Below are 18,183 nucleotides of genomic sequence, written 5' to 3'. Positions count from 1 at the left end.
CATTAATGTGCTTAGCCTTACTAAAATGTTCGGTTCCGAACACACACAGGACCTGTTGGTATTGATGAATGTTGGCTCACATCGAACACATCTGTCAATATAACAAAAACATTTTAAAATGTTAATGAATTATGCTAGATCTAATTTCATTAAAATCTGTCTTCTTAAATGCTGGATTAGAATAGATTCATTCAACTAAGTAATTACTTATAATAAACTAAACAAATTAAAAAAATTAACACTGATTTGATTATTTTTATACCACTCCTTGTATTACAAAGCAAGGTATAAATAAATAATATTAGCCAATAATAGGAGAATATTCTTTTGAAACTACATGGCGTGTACAGAATAAACGATATTGAATAAAAAAGATGGTTAAGTCACTCAATTAAGAGCCTAACAAACTCACATAAGTAAAACCCAATCTGTTTTCATAGGTAGTTATATCAAATCTACATTCCTTATTTTGCCTCTCACAAAGCAAAAAGGAAACATATACTGAAAAAATGTGTCTATCCCCTGATCAAAGCTGTGACAAACACTTTTAAAGTCTATTTATTATCTTTATTTATTTTAGAAAAATACTTTGTATTTTTCATTAATGTATGATATCCAGGGAGGGAGAGCATCCACCGGACTAGCGGGGACAGTGATGGGTCTGTAGTATTCATTACTCGTAAGATAGAGCAGGTAGGAGGCACTGGGGCATGGCATAGAAGTGGGCTTAAGGCGGTACTGGAGGGGAAGACCTGGGGATCAGCCCAATAGTCAATATTTGGATACTACAATCCATATCAGCATAAGGGAAGAGGTGATCCAATACTAAATACCCCCAGGAGAAGCTACTCAAGTATTTTCTCTTAAACTTGGGAAAAGTCATCATGTAGCTCTCTATAAAAATGTGAAGAATTTGAAATAGGGATACTGTGTTTGAGTTAGAGAGACAGGGCTGTGTGTTTATGTGGTGCACACATATGCACGCATAAAGGGGAAACAGGAAGTGATAAAGAACAGGGCTATTAATCAGGGTTTCTGGGTCACTATAATTACCATTTATCTATTAACATGCTTTTTTACGTAATATTATTTAAAATTTTTTTTTAATGTTTATTTATTTTTGAGAGAGACAGAAACAGAATGTGAATGGGTTAGGGGCAGAGAGAGAGGGAAACACAAAATCCAAAGCAGGTTCCAGGCTCCGAGCTGTCAGCACAGAGCCTGACGCAGGGCTCAAACCCACGAACCGTGAGATTATGACCTGAGCTGAAGTTGGATGTTCAACCGACTGAGCCACCCAGGTGCCCTTATGTAACATTATTTTAAAGCACAGTTCCTGGCACACAGTAAGGATGCTGCAAATAGAAGTTAATATTTATATACTATATATATTATAGATTATGTACAAACTTCATAATAACAAACAAAAAAAGCACCTTTTACTGAGCACTTACTCTGAAGCACTATGCTAAGAATTCACATACTGATTTCTGAGCTGTGATAACAGCCTAGGAAGTAGGTGGTATATTTCCATTCTAAGGACAAAAAGACTGACTTACTGAGCTAGCCAAGGTCAAACAACTGATAAGAGACTGAGCCAAGCTTTGAACCCTAATCAGTCTCATTCTCTGATCTTCAGCTTCTTTATATGTTAATATCTACTTTTATCTTCTTTGGGCTAGTATGAGGAACAAGTGATATCATAGGAAGTATTTTTAAAAGGTATAGATTCCATATAAATGTACGATGATATTTAAAGTCAGCACCCAGCACACCACTTACCTGTTTCCTAAAGCATTTGCTACTGTAAAAGAGTTTTCATTTTCGTCACAGAGCTTACAAGTTGCTTGAGACAACAATGTTCCGTTAACATCTCTTTCCACTAAACAATTTAGAAACAAAATTAAGATGTAACTCAAAGTCAACATATAACCTTCTATAAACTTAGTACAGTCCCCTTGTAATTATTATAAATAATCAGGTATATTTAAGATACCTGATTTGTATAAGAGGAATGTCAAATACCACCATAACAAAGTGTAGAAGAGTGAAGCCTTCCTTATTCCCACATAAAAAAATTACAAAAATTAACCTTCCAAATCATAATAATAAATTATTTTTTTCTTTATTTTTCTTTTTTGTTACTTCTTACCTGTACGTTCCTGCTACAGCAGGTATGCAGAAACAAGTAATTTCATAGACAGTTGACATGTTTCTACAACTTAAGAGGGTTTTTTGTAGCACCTATTAAAATGTTAAATTCACATATCCTACAACACTACAATTTCATTTTTAGACACCTAACCTACAGAAACACTTGTACATGTGTATAAGGATATTTACTGAGGTAGTTACTTGTTAGAAAACAACCTACATATTTAAAATAGCAACATGATGGTATATTCATCCTACGAAATACTATGGAGTGGACTAAAAAGAATTACGTAATCTAACAGATCATACTGGTAACTGAAAAAAGTTTGCTCTAGAACAATATTTTTGGTATGAAACATTTATATAATGTGGCTGAATGTTTATTTTAAAACAGAAAAAAAAAAGGTTCTAGAAGGAAACACACACGCAAACGTGTATGTGCACGCACATCAAAATGTTAACAATTACTTTTGGGGCTAAGGGAATTAACAGAGAACCAGCACTGAGAAAAATGGTCAAAGGGCATTACTCCTAATCATAATGTTACCAATAATGCTTTGTCCATAATGTTTTAAGTTTTTGCAAGATAGTAAAAATGAGTTTAACCAAAGTAAAGGTGAATGACTTGTTTCTCCTACAGTCATCCCTATCCCCGTCTCAGTAAATGGCAATGCCACTGGACCATTTACTCAGGCCCTAGTCCTTAGAGTTTCCTCATTTCTTTTCATACTGTATATTAAAAACAATAAAATTAAAGTTAACAAAATAAATCTGCAAATCTTGTTAGCTCCTCCTTTAAAATATATCCAGAAACTGAATTATTCTCTCTACCTCCGCAACTCTACCCCAGGCCAAGGGACATCAATCTATCACCTGGACTTTTGTGACAGCTTCCTAATTGGAGTCCTGGTTCTATTCTCTAGGCAGAAGCTAGAGCAAGACTTTCCAAAACTAAGTGTGATGATTTCACTCCCCTGAAAACTTTCTAATGGCCTTCCATCTCACTTGGGGTAATTTCTAAGGTCACTATTACAGCCAAAAGGCCTTACATGATCTGCACACAATCACCCCAACTTTCCAGACCCATCTACTTCTGCTTTCCTCCTCATTTACTTTACCCACATTAGCATATTTGCTGCTCCTTGAAAATGCCAAATATTCTCCCATCTCAGGATCTTTGTACTTGCTATTCCCTCTGTCTAGAACGAGTCCCCTAGTGATCTACATGGCTCTGTCCCGCACTTCCTTCAAATCTTTGCTCAGATGTCACTTTTCCAAAGAGATCTTCCATGATCATCCACGTAAAATAACACTTGGCGTGCTCTCTCTCTCTCTCTCTCGCTCTCTCTCTCTCTCTCTCCCCCCCCCCCTCCCTCCCTTGTCTTCATAGCACTTACCATGCCCTGGCATATACTATTAATTTGCTTAGAACCTAAGTTGGATTCACCACTGTCTGCCAGCACCTGGCAGGTAGTGCTCAATAAACTCTTTTTTGAATTTGGGAAATTTTAATTTGGAAGGTTTCACATAAAAATTGTGTATTTTTAGCATTTTTTTAAAAATAGGAAAATCTGATTTCATGGGACCCATGTTCCTACATGATGATAACCATTTTCTGGTACTGAACAGGGTACTGCTCAGTAAAAGGTACTGCTTTTTAGCTTCACTGCCGTTCTGTTAAATCAAGTTTTATAATTTTATGTTAAATTTTAATTTTTGTGAACAAATATTTATGATGAAATAAGTATGACAACATATAAATATTTCCAAGGATGTACAGAAACATATAAATACATAAAGCATTCTTGGAAGAACACAAAAGAAACTTAATAGTGGTTACATTAGAGAACTAAGAATAAGAGTGAGGGTGGAAGGGCAAGGACCCTTGGTTTTTATATTTTTCTATACTATTTACATTTCAAACCATATACATGTATTACTTTAATTTTAAAAAGTAAAAATTTTAAGTTGAAAAATATGGATATATCTTTTTAAGTAGTAAATCTACATGTGCTCTTATGGCACTCTCTCCAAAATACACTGCAAATAGACATTCCAAAATATTTGCAATACATTAAAAACTTGGAAAGATAGAGAAAAAATAATTACTTTAGGTTAATTTCTGGGAAATAAAATAGATGGGGAGTGTAGACTTTTATTTCTCATTCTATAGCCTCAAGAATTTTGATATTTTTAATGATAATTATTTTAAAATTATTTTAAAAAAATTATTTACCTGATTATCTGATCATTTTCTTTTTATGTCAGAAACGGGAAGAGTTGAGAGAAGCGGTGCAATAAGTAAGATGTGCCCTCTTTCTGTACTCTTCCATTCCTCTCCAACCCCTCTTGCAAATCCACAGAACAAATCAACAGCAAAAGTTCAAGGTGGCTCTAAGGAGCTCATGCCATGGAGAATTTTAAGTACGTAACAGTAGCGTCTAAGATAGTGAAATACTGTTTTCACAGCTGTCACTCAACCTTAAGGGGTCTCTAGGTGTCAGAGCCACCATCTGGCCCCCCGGGCATCTAGCCTCCATTCTCAGCAACCTACTAAAACTGCCACTTCTGTACCAGTGATCTCTGTCAAAAGTTGTTTCAGAAATTCAGTCCATAATGACTTCCTCACAGCATGAATCTATGAACCATCATCACCTTCATCCCCACTTAGAAATCCCAAAGATATTTTGACTTTTCCTTTTTCCTCATCCCTATATTCCTTCACTCATCTAGGTCTACTGTCATCCTTTTAATGTTTCTGGCATCTACTCTTTTGGGTATAATTCCCTCTAGCTCTGGTTCAGGTCCAGTAGTCACATGTCTACAGCATCAGAGCAGCCTCTTCACAGCTCTCCCTACTTCTGCTCTTCCACTCCTTAAATGTGAACTTCATGAAAGCAGGGACTTCGTGCCTGTTCACTGTATCCTCTTCACTGCTTTATGCTTCGCGCCCTTGCACAATGACCAGCGTGTAGTAGGAGCTCAATAAATATTTGTTGAATGAACAAATGCAACAGATTGTTGCCAGATTAATCATCATTCTCCTGTTCAAAGCTTTGAACAAAATGCCTATGCCTACAGAACATCCTACCATTCAAGGCCTTCCACCATCTGTACCAAAGCACCTTTAAACTCAACAAACTGTTATCCTCCCAATTCCTTTATTTTCAATCTAGATGTTTATGTTTATAATAATACTCTTGCTCACACTGCTCCTTCTGCCTAGATGTTCTCTTTCTTATTACCTTTTGAAATCCCATTAATCCTTTATGGCCCCACGATTACACTGCCTCCTCATGACAACCTTCCTAAACAACCCTGGTTGAAGTGACTTCCTCTTTACAGAGCATTTATTGTTTATAAATGCTCATTTGATGATTTAATATATGTGCCCCTGTGAAAACATTTTGTTGCTATTTTGCTCTGCAAATTACTTTTCCATAGGCATATCCTGCCTTCTAGCTAGATTTTAAATAAATTGATGGCAGAGATTTGTATTTCTTTAAAAAAATAATTTGGGGGAGGGGAGGCTCAGAGGGAGAGAGAGAATCTCAAGCAGGCTCCATGCTCAGTGTGGAGCCTGATGCAGGGCTCAATCCCATGAACTGTGGGATCATGACCTGAGTAGAAACCAAGAGTTGGACACTTAACTGAGCCACCCAGGTACCCCTATAAAATTAATTTTTGAATAGATAATATATAAATGGAATAAAAAAGGCACAAAAAATTTTTAAGTGAAAATTAAGTCTCTTCCATCCTTTTCCCCCCAGATACCGAATTCTCCTCCCTGGAAGCAATACTTTTATCAGTTCCTTGTAAATTCTTCCAGAAATAGGCTGTGCATAAACACATATGCATATATAATCTTTTTTAGAAAACATAAATGGTAGTTCACCAAACACAGAAAACAGAACTGATAAATAGCAGGTACCAAATAAATATTTGTGGATGAATGAATATAAACTTTATATACCTTGTTTTTTTACTTAATGGATCTTGGATTTGTTTCCACAGCAATAAAGAACTGCATTATTTTTCTATATAATAATCTATATTTTTCTGCATTCTATACCATTGTATGGATGTACCAGAGTTTATTTGACTAATCTCCTCTTAACAAACTTTTACATTGCTTACAATATTTTGTCTTAGGATTAATGTTTCTTTTTTTTTTTTTTAATTTTTTTTCAACGTTTATTTATTTTTGGGACAGAGAGAGACAAAGCATGAACGGGGGAGGGGCAGAGAGAGACAAAGCATGAACGGGGGAGGGGCAGAGAGAGAGGGAGACACAGAATCAGAAACAGGCTCCAGGCTCTGAGCCATCAGCCCAGAGCCCGACGCGGGGCTCGAACTCACGGACCACGAGATTGTGACCTGGCTGAAGTCGGACACTTAACCGACTGCGCTAGGATTAATGTTTCAATAAGAAGCCATGCATATACTTCTTCAGACATATATTTCCCTGCACTGGAATAGCAAATTCCCAGTAAGGGCTAGCTAGGCAATGATCTGCATTTGATAAATACTGTCAAGTTGCTTTCTACAGACGCTGCACAAATTTATAATCCTCCAGTAATATATGAATGACTATTTCCCTGTATCCTTACTTAACCAACTGAGCCACCTGGGCACCCTGAAATTCGTTTTTCTTTAGATTCATATTTAATATTTAGATATTTGACCTGAAATTTATTTTTCCTTAAGCAATAAGTTAGAAACCCGACTTAGTATTTTCCAAGTTTCCCCAACACCATTTACTAATCAGTCTTTTCTCCACTGACATGAAATACTACTTTTATCCCATATCACATTCTGATACAGATTAGATCTATTTTGATTCTCTATTTTAAGTCCCATCCATCAGTATGTGTAACCCATATACCAGCCATTCATATTATTACAGTAGCTTTAAAATGTACATAGTATCTGATGGGGTTATTTTCTCTTTCCTTTTTCATAATTGTCTTGGCTTTTCACATTTTCCAGATAAACTTTGGAATTAGTCTCTAAAACAGACAAACAATATTCTAGTAGAATTTATTAAGGTTCTGTTAAATGTATAGATGGGTATTGTGAGAGCTAACATCTTTTTTTTTTTTAATGGTTTGTTTGTTTATTTATTTATTTATTTATTTATATTGTTTTAAATATTTTTTTTGAGAGACAGAGGGAGAGAGTGTGAGTAGGAGAGGGGTAGAGAGAGAGGAAGACACAGAATCTGAAGCAGTCTCCAGGCTCTGAGCTCTCAGCAGAGCCCAACATGGGGCTCAAACTCACAAACCGTGAGATCATGACCCGAGCCCAAATCGGACGCTTAACCGACTGAGCCATCCAGGCGCCCCTAATGTTTTGTTTATTTTTGTGTGAGAGAGAGACAGAGAGAGAGAGAGAGAGAGAGAGAAGGAGAGAGAGAAGGAGTGGGGGACAGGCAGAGAGAAAGGGAGACAGAGAATCCAAAGCAGGCTCCGCATTGTCAGTGCAAAGCACAACGTGGGGCTCAAAACCATGAACCGTGAGATCACAACCTCAGCTGAAATCAAGAGCAGGATGCTCAACCGAGCCACCCAGGGGCCCTCTAATATCTTTATAATGTTTAATCTTCCCCTCCAAGAACAAGGTATGTATTCCATTTATTAAAGCCAACTTTTGTGTTCTGCAGAAGCATTCTAAGGTTCTTCAATTGATTTATCTTATATATTTCTTCTGAAGTTTATACAGGTGCTTTTTCTTTTTGTTGCTACTGTAGACAAGATCTTTTCTTCCTTCATATATTCTAAAGGATTGTTGTTTAGATAGACAAAGTCTACTAATTTTTGGATATTAATTTTTTACCCCAAAACCTTTATTGTTTATGATAATTTTTAGTAATTCTCTTGGGTTTTCTAAACATATAATTAAATCATTAAAAATTAGTTTTTAATGATTTTTACTTCCTTTTTAATTACTCTACCACCTGTTTCTTTCACTTACCTACGTGCATCTTTATCTGGTTCCTGACAATAGAAATGCTTATACTTTCTCCCTATTAGGCACCATGTTGACTTTTGAGTTGAAACATATATACTTTATCATATTAAGGAAGTATCCATCTTATCCATCTAATTGTACATTAAGACTTTTTTTTTAAAATCAGGTAGGACTTTTTATTCTCTTCTCAATGCCTGCTGTTGACTTAAACATCATTAAATTCTGGGCAATAAAAAATACTGTTCACCAAGGAATTTCCATTAATGTCCTTATCAAAAATAACATAAGTGGGGGTGCCTGGGTGGCTTAGTCAAAGTGTCCAATTCTTGATTTCGGCTCAGGTCACAATCTTGCAGTTTGTGAGATCAAGCCCTGCATCAGCCTTTGCACTGAGTGTGGAGCCTCCTTGAGGTTCTCTTCCTCTCTCTCTCTGCCCCACCCCTGCTCACATTCTCTCTCTCAAAATAAATAAATATATATTTGTTAAGTAGCGTAAGTGAAGATTCTACTACTTTTTCATAAAGAATCTACTTCTTACCTAAAACATGGCCAGTAGGACAGTGGCATTTTCCTTCTGCAGTTAAACCACCAGGGCAAGAAATGCAATTCCAGCCATCTTCAGTAACACCTTTCTAAATTAAAATAAATCAATAAGTAAATTCTTCTTAATTGATGCTGTGAATTCAAGAAGCCACAGTAGTGTACAATTTGTAGTCAAGATTCAAATAAATCATGCATATATGAGCTACATAAATATTTCTTGGAGAGTTAAACTGTGCTCACTTTCTGAAATTAAGCTATACATTATTACTATGTACAGACTACTGTTAACTCTGGGCAACCGTTATTTCTTCTTCATGATTTTCAGTTCAAATGAGTCATTTCTTTCAAAGTAATATTGTCATTCAGTTTTTCCATTTACAAAGAAAAAACAACAAAATTCAACAGCATTTAATCAACAGATAGTCAATTAATAGTTTGGTTTTACCTGTTCTAAAATATTCTAATTTTTACTTATTTAAAAAAAATTTAATGTTTATTATTTTTTAGAGAGAGAGACAAATTATGAGCAGGGGAGAGGCAGAGAGAGGGAGACATAGAATCTGAAGCAGGCTCCAGGCTCCAAGCTATCCACACAGAGCCCGATGTGGGGCTCAAACTCATGAACTATGAGATCATGACCAGAGCCAAAGCCAGATGCTCAACTGACGGAGCCAACCAGGTGCCCCTCTAATTTTTATAATCCAAATATGTTAGCTTTTAAAAATTAAGTTATGATTTAAAATGGGTGAATTTTATAGTGTATGAATAATATGTAAATAAAGTTGTTAAAGTTATAAGGATATTTCTTTCAATCCAGAATTGTTTGTATTAATGAAAGTTTTGTTTTTCTTTTTAAGTTTATTTATTTATTTTGAGTGGTGGAGGGGCAGTGAGAGAGGAAGACAGAGAATTCCATGCAGGCTCCGCACTGTCAGCACAGAGCTGATGCAGGGCCTGAACCCATGAACCATGAAATCATGAAATCCGAGCTGAAATCAAGAGCCAGATGCTTAACTGATTTAGCCACCCAAGTGCCTCAATGGAGGTTTTTTATAAAATATGACATTCAAAATTAGGTGTATTATATGATTTTTCCTAAACCTGGGGCAAAAATATAATATCAAAAACATGAATGTAACCAAAATGAATAGAGAACAAATGGTAATAACAAAACAATGCCACAAATTATTTTTAATTTTAGTTGAAAAGACTGGATTTATCATAAAATGCTCCTATATTTGTCAGTACATTATATAGGACTATTTAAAAATTATGATTGTTGGGGTGCCTGGGTGGCTCAGTCGGTTAAGCATCCAACTCTTGATTTTGGCCCAGGTCATGACCTCAGGGTTCATTAGATCGATTCTGCAGTGTGCTCTGCCCTGACAGTACCAGTCTGTTTGGGATTCTTTCTCTCCTTCTCTCTCTCTCTCTCTCTCTCTCTCTCGCTCTCTCTCGCTCTCACTCTCGCTCTCTGCCCCTCCCCCACTCGTGTGTACACATGTGCGCACATGCTCTCCCTCTCTCAATATAAATAAATAAACATTGGAAAAATAAAAATTATGCTTGTTTAGTAATCTCACTGAAAAATATATTTGCTTTGTAGCCATTTCATATTAGCTTTTCATCATTGATAATTCATCTATGGTCAATATTTACAAAAATATAAAATACGTATTAAGGTGAAAATCAAACTTAAAAGTTAAATCAAGTTAGCCATAAATTAGGACAACTGGTAAATTAAACTAGTAACTTAATAATAATTAACTTGATAGTATTTTAGAGCATTAAATTCCCAGATTCAATTATTTTATTCAGATAATGAGAAGAAACATCGCTATAAAAGAACTGGCTCACAAAGACTTTGAATTATCCAAAATGACTGGAAAATGTATTTCTGTTAATTAAGAATCATTACATATAGTAACTATTAATTTACTAATTTTTCTAAAATTATGATATGACTAACAAAACAGCAATAGATATTATTTAACCTCTTTAGTGATGCAATTCGCATTTCATGAACTCATCACACCTCAGTTATCATTATAAACATGAATTGTTATATAAGACTGTTAACACAATAGGTGTAAGGCACAGAACTCAATCTGTACCAGTCAAAAAACTCACACATCCCAACTTGTTCTCTATATATACCATTCATCTATTTTTTTTAAGTCACTGAGTTACTCTATGAGAAAATATAAAGACACAAATATTCACAGCTTTGTGGTTTTTTAAATCTCAGACTTTAAAAACTAAGGCAATACATTTGTTTTTTTCCAAGTCTGCATAAAATTTCACTCATTTCCCGAAATTTAGTCGAGAAAAACAAAGTTAATTTAATAATTTTGAGTTTTGGGACCATATTATAGTACAGCATCAAAATGTAGTTTAAAAAAGTAAAGATATGTTAATTTACTACTTTTTACAGTAAAATGATTTTAAAATAAATACTTGATACCATGTTTTCCGGGCACTTTTTACAAATAATATCAGGTCCTCCATTATTAGAGATCATCTGAAATCCTGGTAAACACACACATGAAGTTCCTAAAATAAAAACAGTCAATTTTGACCTTGGTAAATAAAAATAAAGCTCCAAGATAGGGAACATTTTAATATTCTTAAAATCTTGAGAAGAAGTATAGCTGTTAATAGCAAGACTCTGGAATCAGCACTGCATGGGTTCTAATCTTAATTCTGCTATTCAGCTGTGTGACCTTTAGCAAGTTACTAAACTCTATGGCTTGGTCTCCACTTTGGCAAAATGGGGGCAATAACAGTACTTACCTCATAGGGTTGATATGGGTGTTAAATTAGTTATTATACGCAAAGATCTTAGAATGTGTATGGCACACAGTAGGTACCATATGTGCTACCACCTTAAGTGCAAGCATAACTGAACTATTAAAGTACTGAACTTTAATTTTAATAATCAAACTATGCATTAACTGCTATGGGAAATTTTACTGTTCTATTTCATCCAACCATACACATATATTCAATGAATTCAAATTTACTTTGCCAAAACAAAACCTTATTAGCAAAGTTACCTTGATTCAAATAAACCATTGTTTTCCTCTGGACAGACAGTAGACCTTATAAGATAATCACCATTCAACTTGCTGGACAGGTAAGGACAACATTCTCTAAGGAGGCATCAAATAGAAACAGCACCCATAGCAATCTATGTAGTAGGATGCATCCAATATCTGGGTCTGTAACTATGAAGCAACACCTTACAGTTTAAGAGCCGGTGAAATGCTTCCTCATTCATACATCCTCACCCGAGGAGCCGGCCCAGTCTTAAATGACAACTTTAATGAGGATATATCAAATTTGAAGATGGGAGAAAGTTAACACCATGGGTGACCAAATCAAGAGTGAAAACATTTTGGACCTTAGAATATGGAAAAGGTCTTATTCTGAGCAGTTTCAGTGAGGGGAACTGGGACCAAATGACCTACGTTTGAAGGGAAAAAACAACAACAACAACTAAGTTTAATACAAAGAGACTTTAAGGGCAATTAGTAATATTCAATAATAAAAGGGATGAGTCCTAAGGAAATCTATATTAAGAACACACTGTATAGTGGAAATACATGGGTTGAGACTGAGGGCAGAGAGACACCAGTTCTTCCAATCCACAATTTAGGTAACAAAGATGTAACAACATCATCGAGGCTTGAATTTCCTTATCTGTAAAATGAGAAGACTGGACCTAATCATGGTTAAGGTCCCTTCTAGCTCTAGGTTTCTGGGATTTGAAGAGCAAGATAAAGAGCTAACAAAATTTATAAGCGCTAATTTGCATTCCCTCCGCAACCCATCCTGTGACCTACTTCTCTACACCTCGTTCCTTCTCTATTTTTTTTTTTTTTTTCTATCTTCGGTGGGCGACTTTCCAGGTGCCTCCCGAAAGACCCCTCGGATGAGAAGTGAGGGACTGGCGCCGAGAAATTAATTATCGGCCATGGCTCAGGGGGTAGTTTACTCGGGTTCCCCAACCTCATTTGTGTGCAAGCTGCAATCCTCCAAGGAAACCGACCCCTCAGGAGTTGGCAGTTAACTTTCCCGAAACATTTCTTCCCGCCGACGAAAATGTGTTTCAGAGACAGGGGGAGGGGGCAGCGGGCAAGAAGCAGCCTGGAGTGTTAAAACTCTGGCTAGGGCCCACCCTGAACGGTCTCACCTCGGGCATCCTGCCTCTGGTTGGCTCCACACGGCACACAGGACAGCGCGGAGATATCGAAGTACTGGTTGTGGCCGCACGACTCCGGCTGCAGGAATGGAAATGAGAAGGTCTGGGCGTGTGAGACTCGCGGGAGGGCCAACAGGAGGAATACGTTCACAGCCGCGGCGAAGGTGGACCAAGCCGCCATGGCTACCCTGGCCCCACCGCCGCTCGTCACCATGGTGCAGACGCCGGCGGCAGCGCAGTCTCCCGCGCCCCATCAGCCGCTGCGGCGAACCTGCAGAGCCGATTGGACGACTCCGCCTGCGGTTCCGGAAGCGTCTGCCGTCGCCGCCTGGTTGCTAGGTGAGCAAAGCCTCGGGAAGCTGGCTGGTCTGGGATAGGAAGGGGTAGAGGTACAGTAACCCCGGAGGCTGGCAGGCCAACCCGCTCTTTAAAATGTGTTTCAAACTCTGGGACGCGACCCGTTACCGGGCTTGTTATCAGTTTAGGAGGTCGGTAAATAGAATTTCACAGCAAAGACTGTATGCGATAGTATGACAGAATTATGAGTATTGTTTCATTAAGCTGTTGAATGATGTTTACATCAGAATTTATCCAAATCAGGCCATTTTCGCGTTAAAGGAGACATTCCAACAGAGTATTTGCAAAATACATTTGTCAAAAAAGTAGAAAAAATCCACTGATTTGAAATATGCAATGCTGGAAGATTGGCTTAAGCACTAAAAAAAGATCTTTCCTGCCAGACTTTTTCTTTGTGTTTCTACTTTCTTTGTTTCGGGTAAAGGAAATCATGTATATAAAATTAGATCATCTTTACTCATTTGTGAATAAAGAAGGAAACTAATTTTTAACCACATTTAAACATACACGAATCCTGCCTTTCAAAGCAGGCATCCTTGAAGGCTATTAGCACCAAAACATTTTAGAATTACCTTTAGAGCCACTTTACAGATCATAAAATTTTATTTCTCAATATTTAAATCTCACTTCTGTTTCTGTTGTATTTTATTTTATTTTATTTTGTTCTCACACTCCCCACTCCCCCAATAAAATCACCTGGCATAATTTTCAGCCACCTTATCAATCAGTAGTAGCTAGAAACAACTTTTGGCTCTCTCAAAAAAAAGATAGATAACTTTAACCAGTATCCACCATCAGTCCTAGTATTTTTCATGTGGCCTTCCCCAAAAGACCAGCATTCACTCAGTCACTAATATCTATGATACAGGACACAGTAATATGTTCTGAAAGCTCTCTCTTAAAAAGGAATCTCAAAAATGTTTTTGAGTAATTATGCATTGCTGGGGTGTTTAACTGGTAGTGGAAATCATTTATCTGATTAAGATTTTTTTAAAAAGACATGTGACTATACAAATGTCAATGACTCAGAAAGGGTATGGTCAGAATAGTTGAGATTAATCTGCAAAAGCTTCGTATGGGTGAATTTTAATTCTAATCTTCCTTGATGAAGTGCATACTGTTCTATGCTCTGTGGAGGGGATTGGGGCAATAACATTTACTCATTGCCTTATATGTAATTAAGACAACAAAAGAGCTCCCATTCTTGGTTTTTCTTGTGTTCCACACTGTGCACTATACTAGGCTCTTGACAGCATTAATCTGAACTCTTTATAATAACCCTCTGAGGTAATACTATTCCTTTCTGTATCCCTTTCTGAGGATCAAGAAAGTAACATTTTAGAAAGTGGTGGAACTAGAATTTATTTTCATCTGGCCAACTCCACAACCTGTTACCTTTCCAGTTTACTAAGTGGCTTCTTTGTGGAATAGAGGAAAAATTTGGCATATTCTATATATAGGATGAAACGATTGCCTTTAGTTAACAAGATGGTACCTCCATTGTACACCACGGACAGGGGAACAATGATTGCCTAAGACTTTTGGGCACTGTACCTGACAAAACTGCTCCAAAAAGCTAAATAAAGTAGTGAAATGATTCAAAATAGAAACAGGTTTGACATAACCGTAGATACTATGGGTTCATCTGTATAAACTGCTTACAAGGATAGCGGAAAAAATGTTAGCTAAAACTGTTAAGTATAAATTGGGAGTGTATCATTAGGGATATTTCTGCTGCAAATAATAGATCAAGTAGTTTAAGCCAGTTCCCAATGGCTTAAACAAAAACAAACAGGAGAAGTCTGGACATAGGTGGTCACTGGTGTTCATTCAATGATGTCAGATAGTCACCTCTGCAGTTTTCTTGGCTTTTCCCTCTTAGTTGCAGGGTGCTTGCCCTATACCAGATTTAAGACAGGAAGAAGAAAATAAGCTGAACCAGAGATATTTCCACTGTCTCTTAAAAGAAAAAAAAAAGTAAATGCTTTCTCTATGTCATGTCTTATGCTAAACTTCTTACCTGCATCATTTCAATATCTTTAACAGCCCTATAAATAGTGCATTTATCAGCTTAAAGACATCCCAGTATCACCCAGCTAAAATGTGGAAGAATTATCCATATAAGTGGATGAGACTAGCAGAACATGGTTTAATGTCAGCTTATGAAGAAGTCTACCAAAAAACATGAGAAGATGGCTTCAAAGAGGACAGCAAATGCTTATTGAACACCTAGAATGAGATGGGTACTGTACCATGCCTCATCTACAATAACAAAATTAGGGCTATGGAAGAAGGGAGAGGCAGGGAAGGATGAATGAAAGAGCTGTTTAGGAGGAAGAATCGTGAGAATGTTATGACTTGGACAGTGGAAGTAAAGAAACAAAAACAAGGATCACTCCCGGTTTCTGATTTGGGTAGCTAGGTGGATTGTGACATTATAGGAAAACAGGAAATATCTGGGGACAGATAAAAGCTTCTTTCTGAATAAAAAAAAATTAATGGTAAAAATTAAAGTTATAGAATTATCCATTCATGGGGAGTTGGGACCATGGATAATTTAAATAACTGATATTAATTTTTTGTTTTCAGTGTGTCAGTCACTGCAATATCTCATTTGACAAAATTGGGACCATTATAATCACTTTACTTTACAGATGAGAAAACCAAGACTTAGAAAGCATATATGACTTCCTAAGGTCATACTCAGATCATGATTCTAACTCTGGTAATTTGATACCAGAGCCCACATTCTTTCTTAAAAAAAAAAAAATTAATGTTTCTGTTTAAGAGCGAAACAGAGTGCGAGCAGGGGGATGGGCAGAGGGGGAGGGAGACACAGAGTCCAAAGCAGGCTCCAGGCTCCCAACTGTCATCACAGAGCCTGACACAGGGCTTGAACCCACAAGATCATGACCTAAGCCAAAGTTGGATGCTTAACTGACTGAGCTACCCAGGCACCCCTGGAGCCCACCATCTTGACCCTGGTTCTTTACTTGTGCTCTTGAACCCTTGGATGTGCTTTCTTGGGCATGAATAAAGAAAAGGGAAAGGCAGGTAAGCCCATGAGGGGGTTAATGCATTAAAGTATCACAGAATTTAAAGTATTAAAGAATGTGATGAACAAATGCAAAGTGCGGAAGTGGAAGTTGTGGTCAGAAAGGGGAATTAGTGAGGTCAAGATCTTACAGTCAGGGCACTTTGTGTGGTAAGCCCTACTCTCTTTCCTAATCTTCAGACTCTTGGTGCCAATTCCTACTAGAACTGCTGCATCACATTCAATATGTTCTAAACTGGATGGGCTTCCATAATGGAACACTCTCCCAGGTTTTCTCCAGGTGATTCCTAGAATAAACTTTCTGGTTATTCCTGCTCTTTGCCCTTTCTTGACTCAACTTCCTTTATCTAACTAAATATGGATAGTCCCTGAGGGCTCAGTCCTAGACTTTTGTCTCTTCTCATACTTTAGTTTCCCTCTGGATGTCAACCATGTCCTTGACTTCACTGACCACTTTTTGCAGATGACTCACATATTTATATATATCCAGGCCAAATTTCTTTTTCTGAGCTCTGAACCAGTATTTCCACTGCTTGCTTGGAAGTTCCATTTGGGTGGAATGAAGCATCTTTAATTCAAGGTGTCCCGAAACAACCCATGATCTCCATCCCTTCCTCCACCCCCAACCTGGTCTTCTTCCAGTGTCTTCTATCTCAGTTAATGGTAACATCGTCCCACCTGTAATACAGACCAAAACTCTAGGAGTCACTTTTGATCCTTTCCATTCTTTCATCCTCCCATTTCAGTCTAGCTAGACTTCTTAATTTTTTTAACTTTATTTATTTTGAGAGAGAGCAAGGGAGTGAAAGAGAGCAAGGGAGGGAGTGAGAGAGAGCGAGGGAGGGGCAGAAAGTGAGGGAGAGAGAATCCCGAGAAGGCTCCATGCTGCCAGTGCAGAGTTCAATGAGGGGCACTATCCCACAAACCACGAGATCATGACCTGAGCCAAAATCAAGAGTCAGATGCTTAACTGACTGAGCCACCCAGGCACCCCTAGACCTCTTGATTTTTTACCTTCTAAATATATCTTGAATTAATCACCCAAATATCCCTTGAATTCTTTTACTTTTCTTAATCTCTATCATCCTAAAATGTCTTCTCTCATATGAATTACTGCAATGACCTATTCTAAACCTTAATTTTCAGTTTTAGGCATTATCAGTTATTCTATTTTATTTTTTTATTGAGGTATAATTGACATATAATTTTTATATTGGTTTCAGGTTTACACCATGATTCAATATTTGTATATATTGATAAATGATCACCACAGTAAGTCTAGTTAACATCTATCACCATATATAGTTACAAAATTTTTTCTTGTAATGAGAACTTTTAAGATCTACTCTTAGCAACTTTCAAATATGCAATGAAGTATTATTAACTATAGTTGCTATGCTGTATATTACATCCCCATGACTTATTTATTTTACAGCTGGAAGTTTATACCTCTGGGCCCTCTTCACCCATTTCACCCACTCTCTACCCTCACTTCTGACAACTACCAGTCTGTTCTCTTGTATCTATGAGTTTGGGGATTTTTTTGTTATTTTTTAAAATAGATTCCTCATGTAAATGAGATCATAAGGTATTTGTCTTTCTCTGTCAGACTTATTTCACTTAGTGTAATGCCTCAAGGTCCACCCATGTTGTTGCAAATGGCAAGGTCGCATTCTTTTTTTAAATTTTTTTTTAACATTTATTTATTTTTGAGAGACAGAGAGAGGCAGAACACAAGTGGGGGAGGGGCAGAGAGAGAATGAGACACAGAATCCGAAACAGGCTCCAGGCTCTGAGCTGTCAGCCCAAAGCACGACACGGGGCTCAAACTCACAAACCGCAAGATCATTACCTGAGCCGAAGTCAGACGCTTAACCGACTGAGCCACTCAGGGGCCCAT

General features: G+C 37.1%; 1 protein-coding gene across 1 annotated transcript in view; it reads right to left on the bottom strand.

Moving 5' to 3' along the window:
- Nucleotides 1–13,147, bottom strand: part of TMEM67 (transmembrane protein 67) — a 54,577-nt gene extending 41,430 nt beyond the window's left edge. Inside the window, exons 1-5 of the mRNA XM_043601374.1 lie at nucleotides 12,863–13,147; nucleotides 11,132–11,220; nucleotides 8,663–8,756; nucleotides 1,783–1,882; nucleotides 22–91 (exon numbers count right to left, since the gene is read on the bottom strand). Of these exons, the coding sequence (XP_043457309.1) occupies nucleotides 22–91; nucleotides 1,783–1,882; nucleotides 8,663–8,756; nucleotides 11,132–11,220; nucleotides 12,863–13,085 (576 nt within the window). The 5' untranslated portion in view covers nucleotides 13,086–13,147. The remainder of the gene's footprint in view (nucleotides 1–21; nucleotides 92–1,782; nucleotides 1,883–8,662; nucleotides 8,757–11,131; nucleotides 11,221–12,862) is intronic.
- Nucleotides 13,148–18,183: the final 5,036 nt, after the last annotated feature.

The sequence above is a fragment of the Prionailurus bengalensis genome, chromosome F2, assembly GCF_016509475.1.
Source record: "Prionailurus bengalensis isolate Pbe53 chromosome F2, Fcat_Pben_1.1_paternal_pri, whole genome shotgun sequence".
NCBI classification, from domain to species: domain Eukaryota; kingdom Metazoa; phylum Chordata; class Mammalia; order Carnivora; family Felidae; genus Prionailurus; species Prionailurus bengalensis.
Note: the sequence above shows the minus strand (reverse complement) of the source record. Positions and strands in the feature narration are given on the sequence as shown.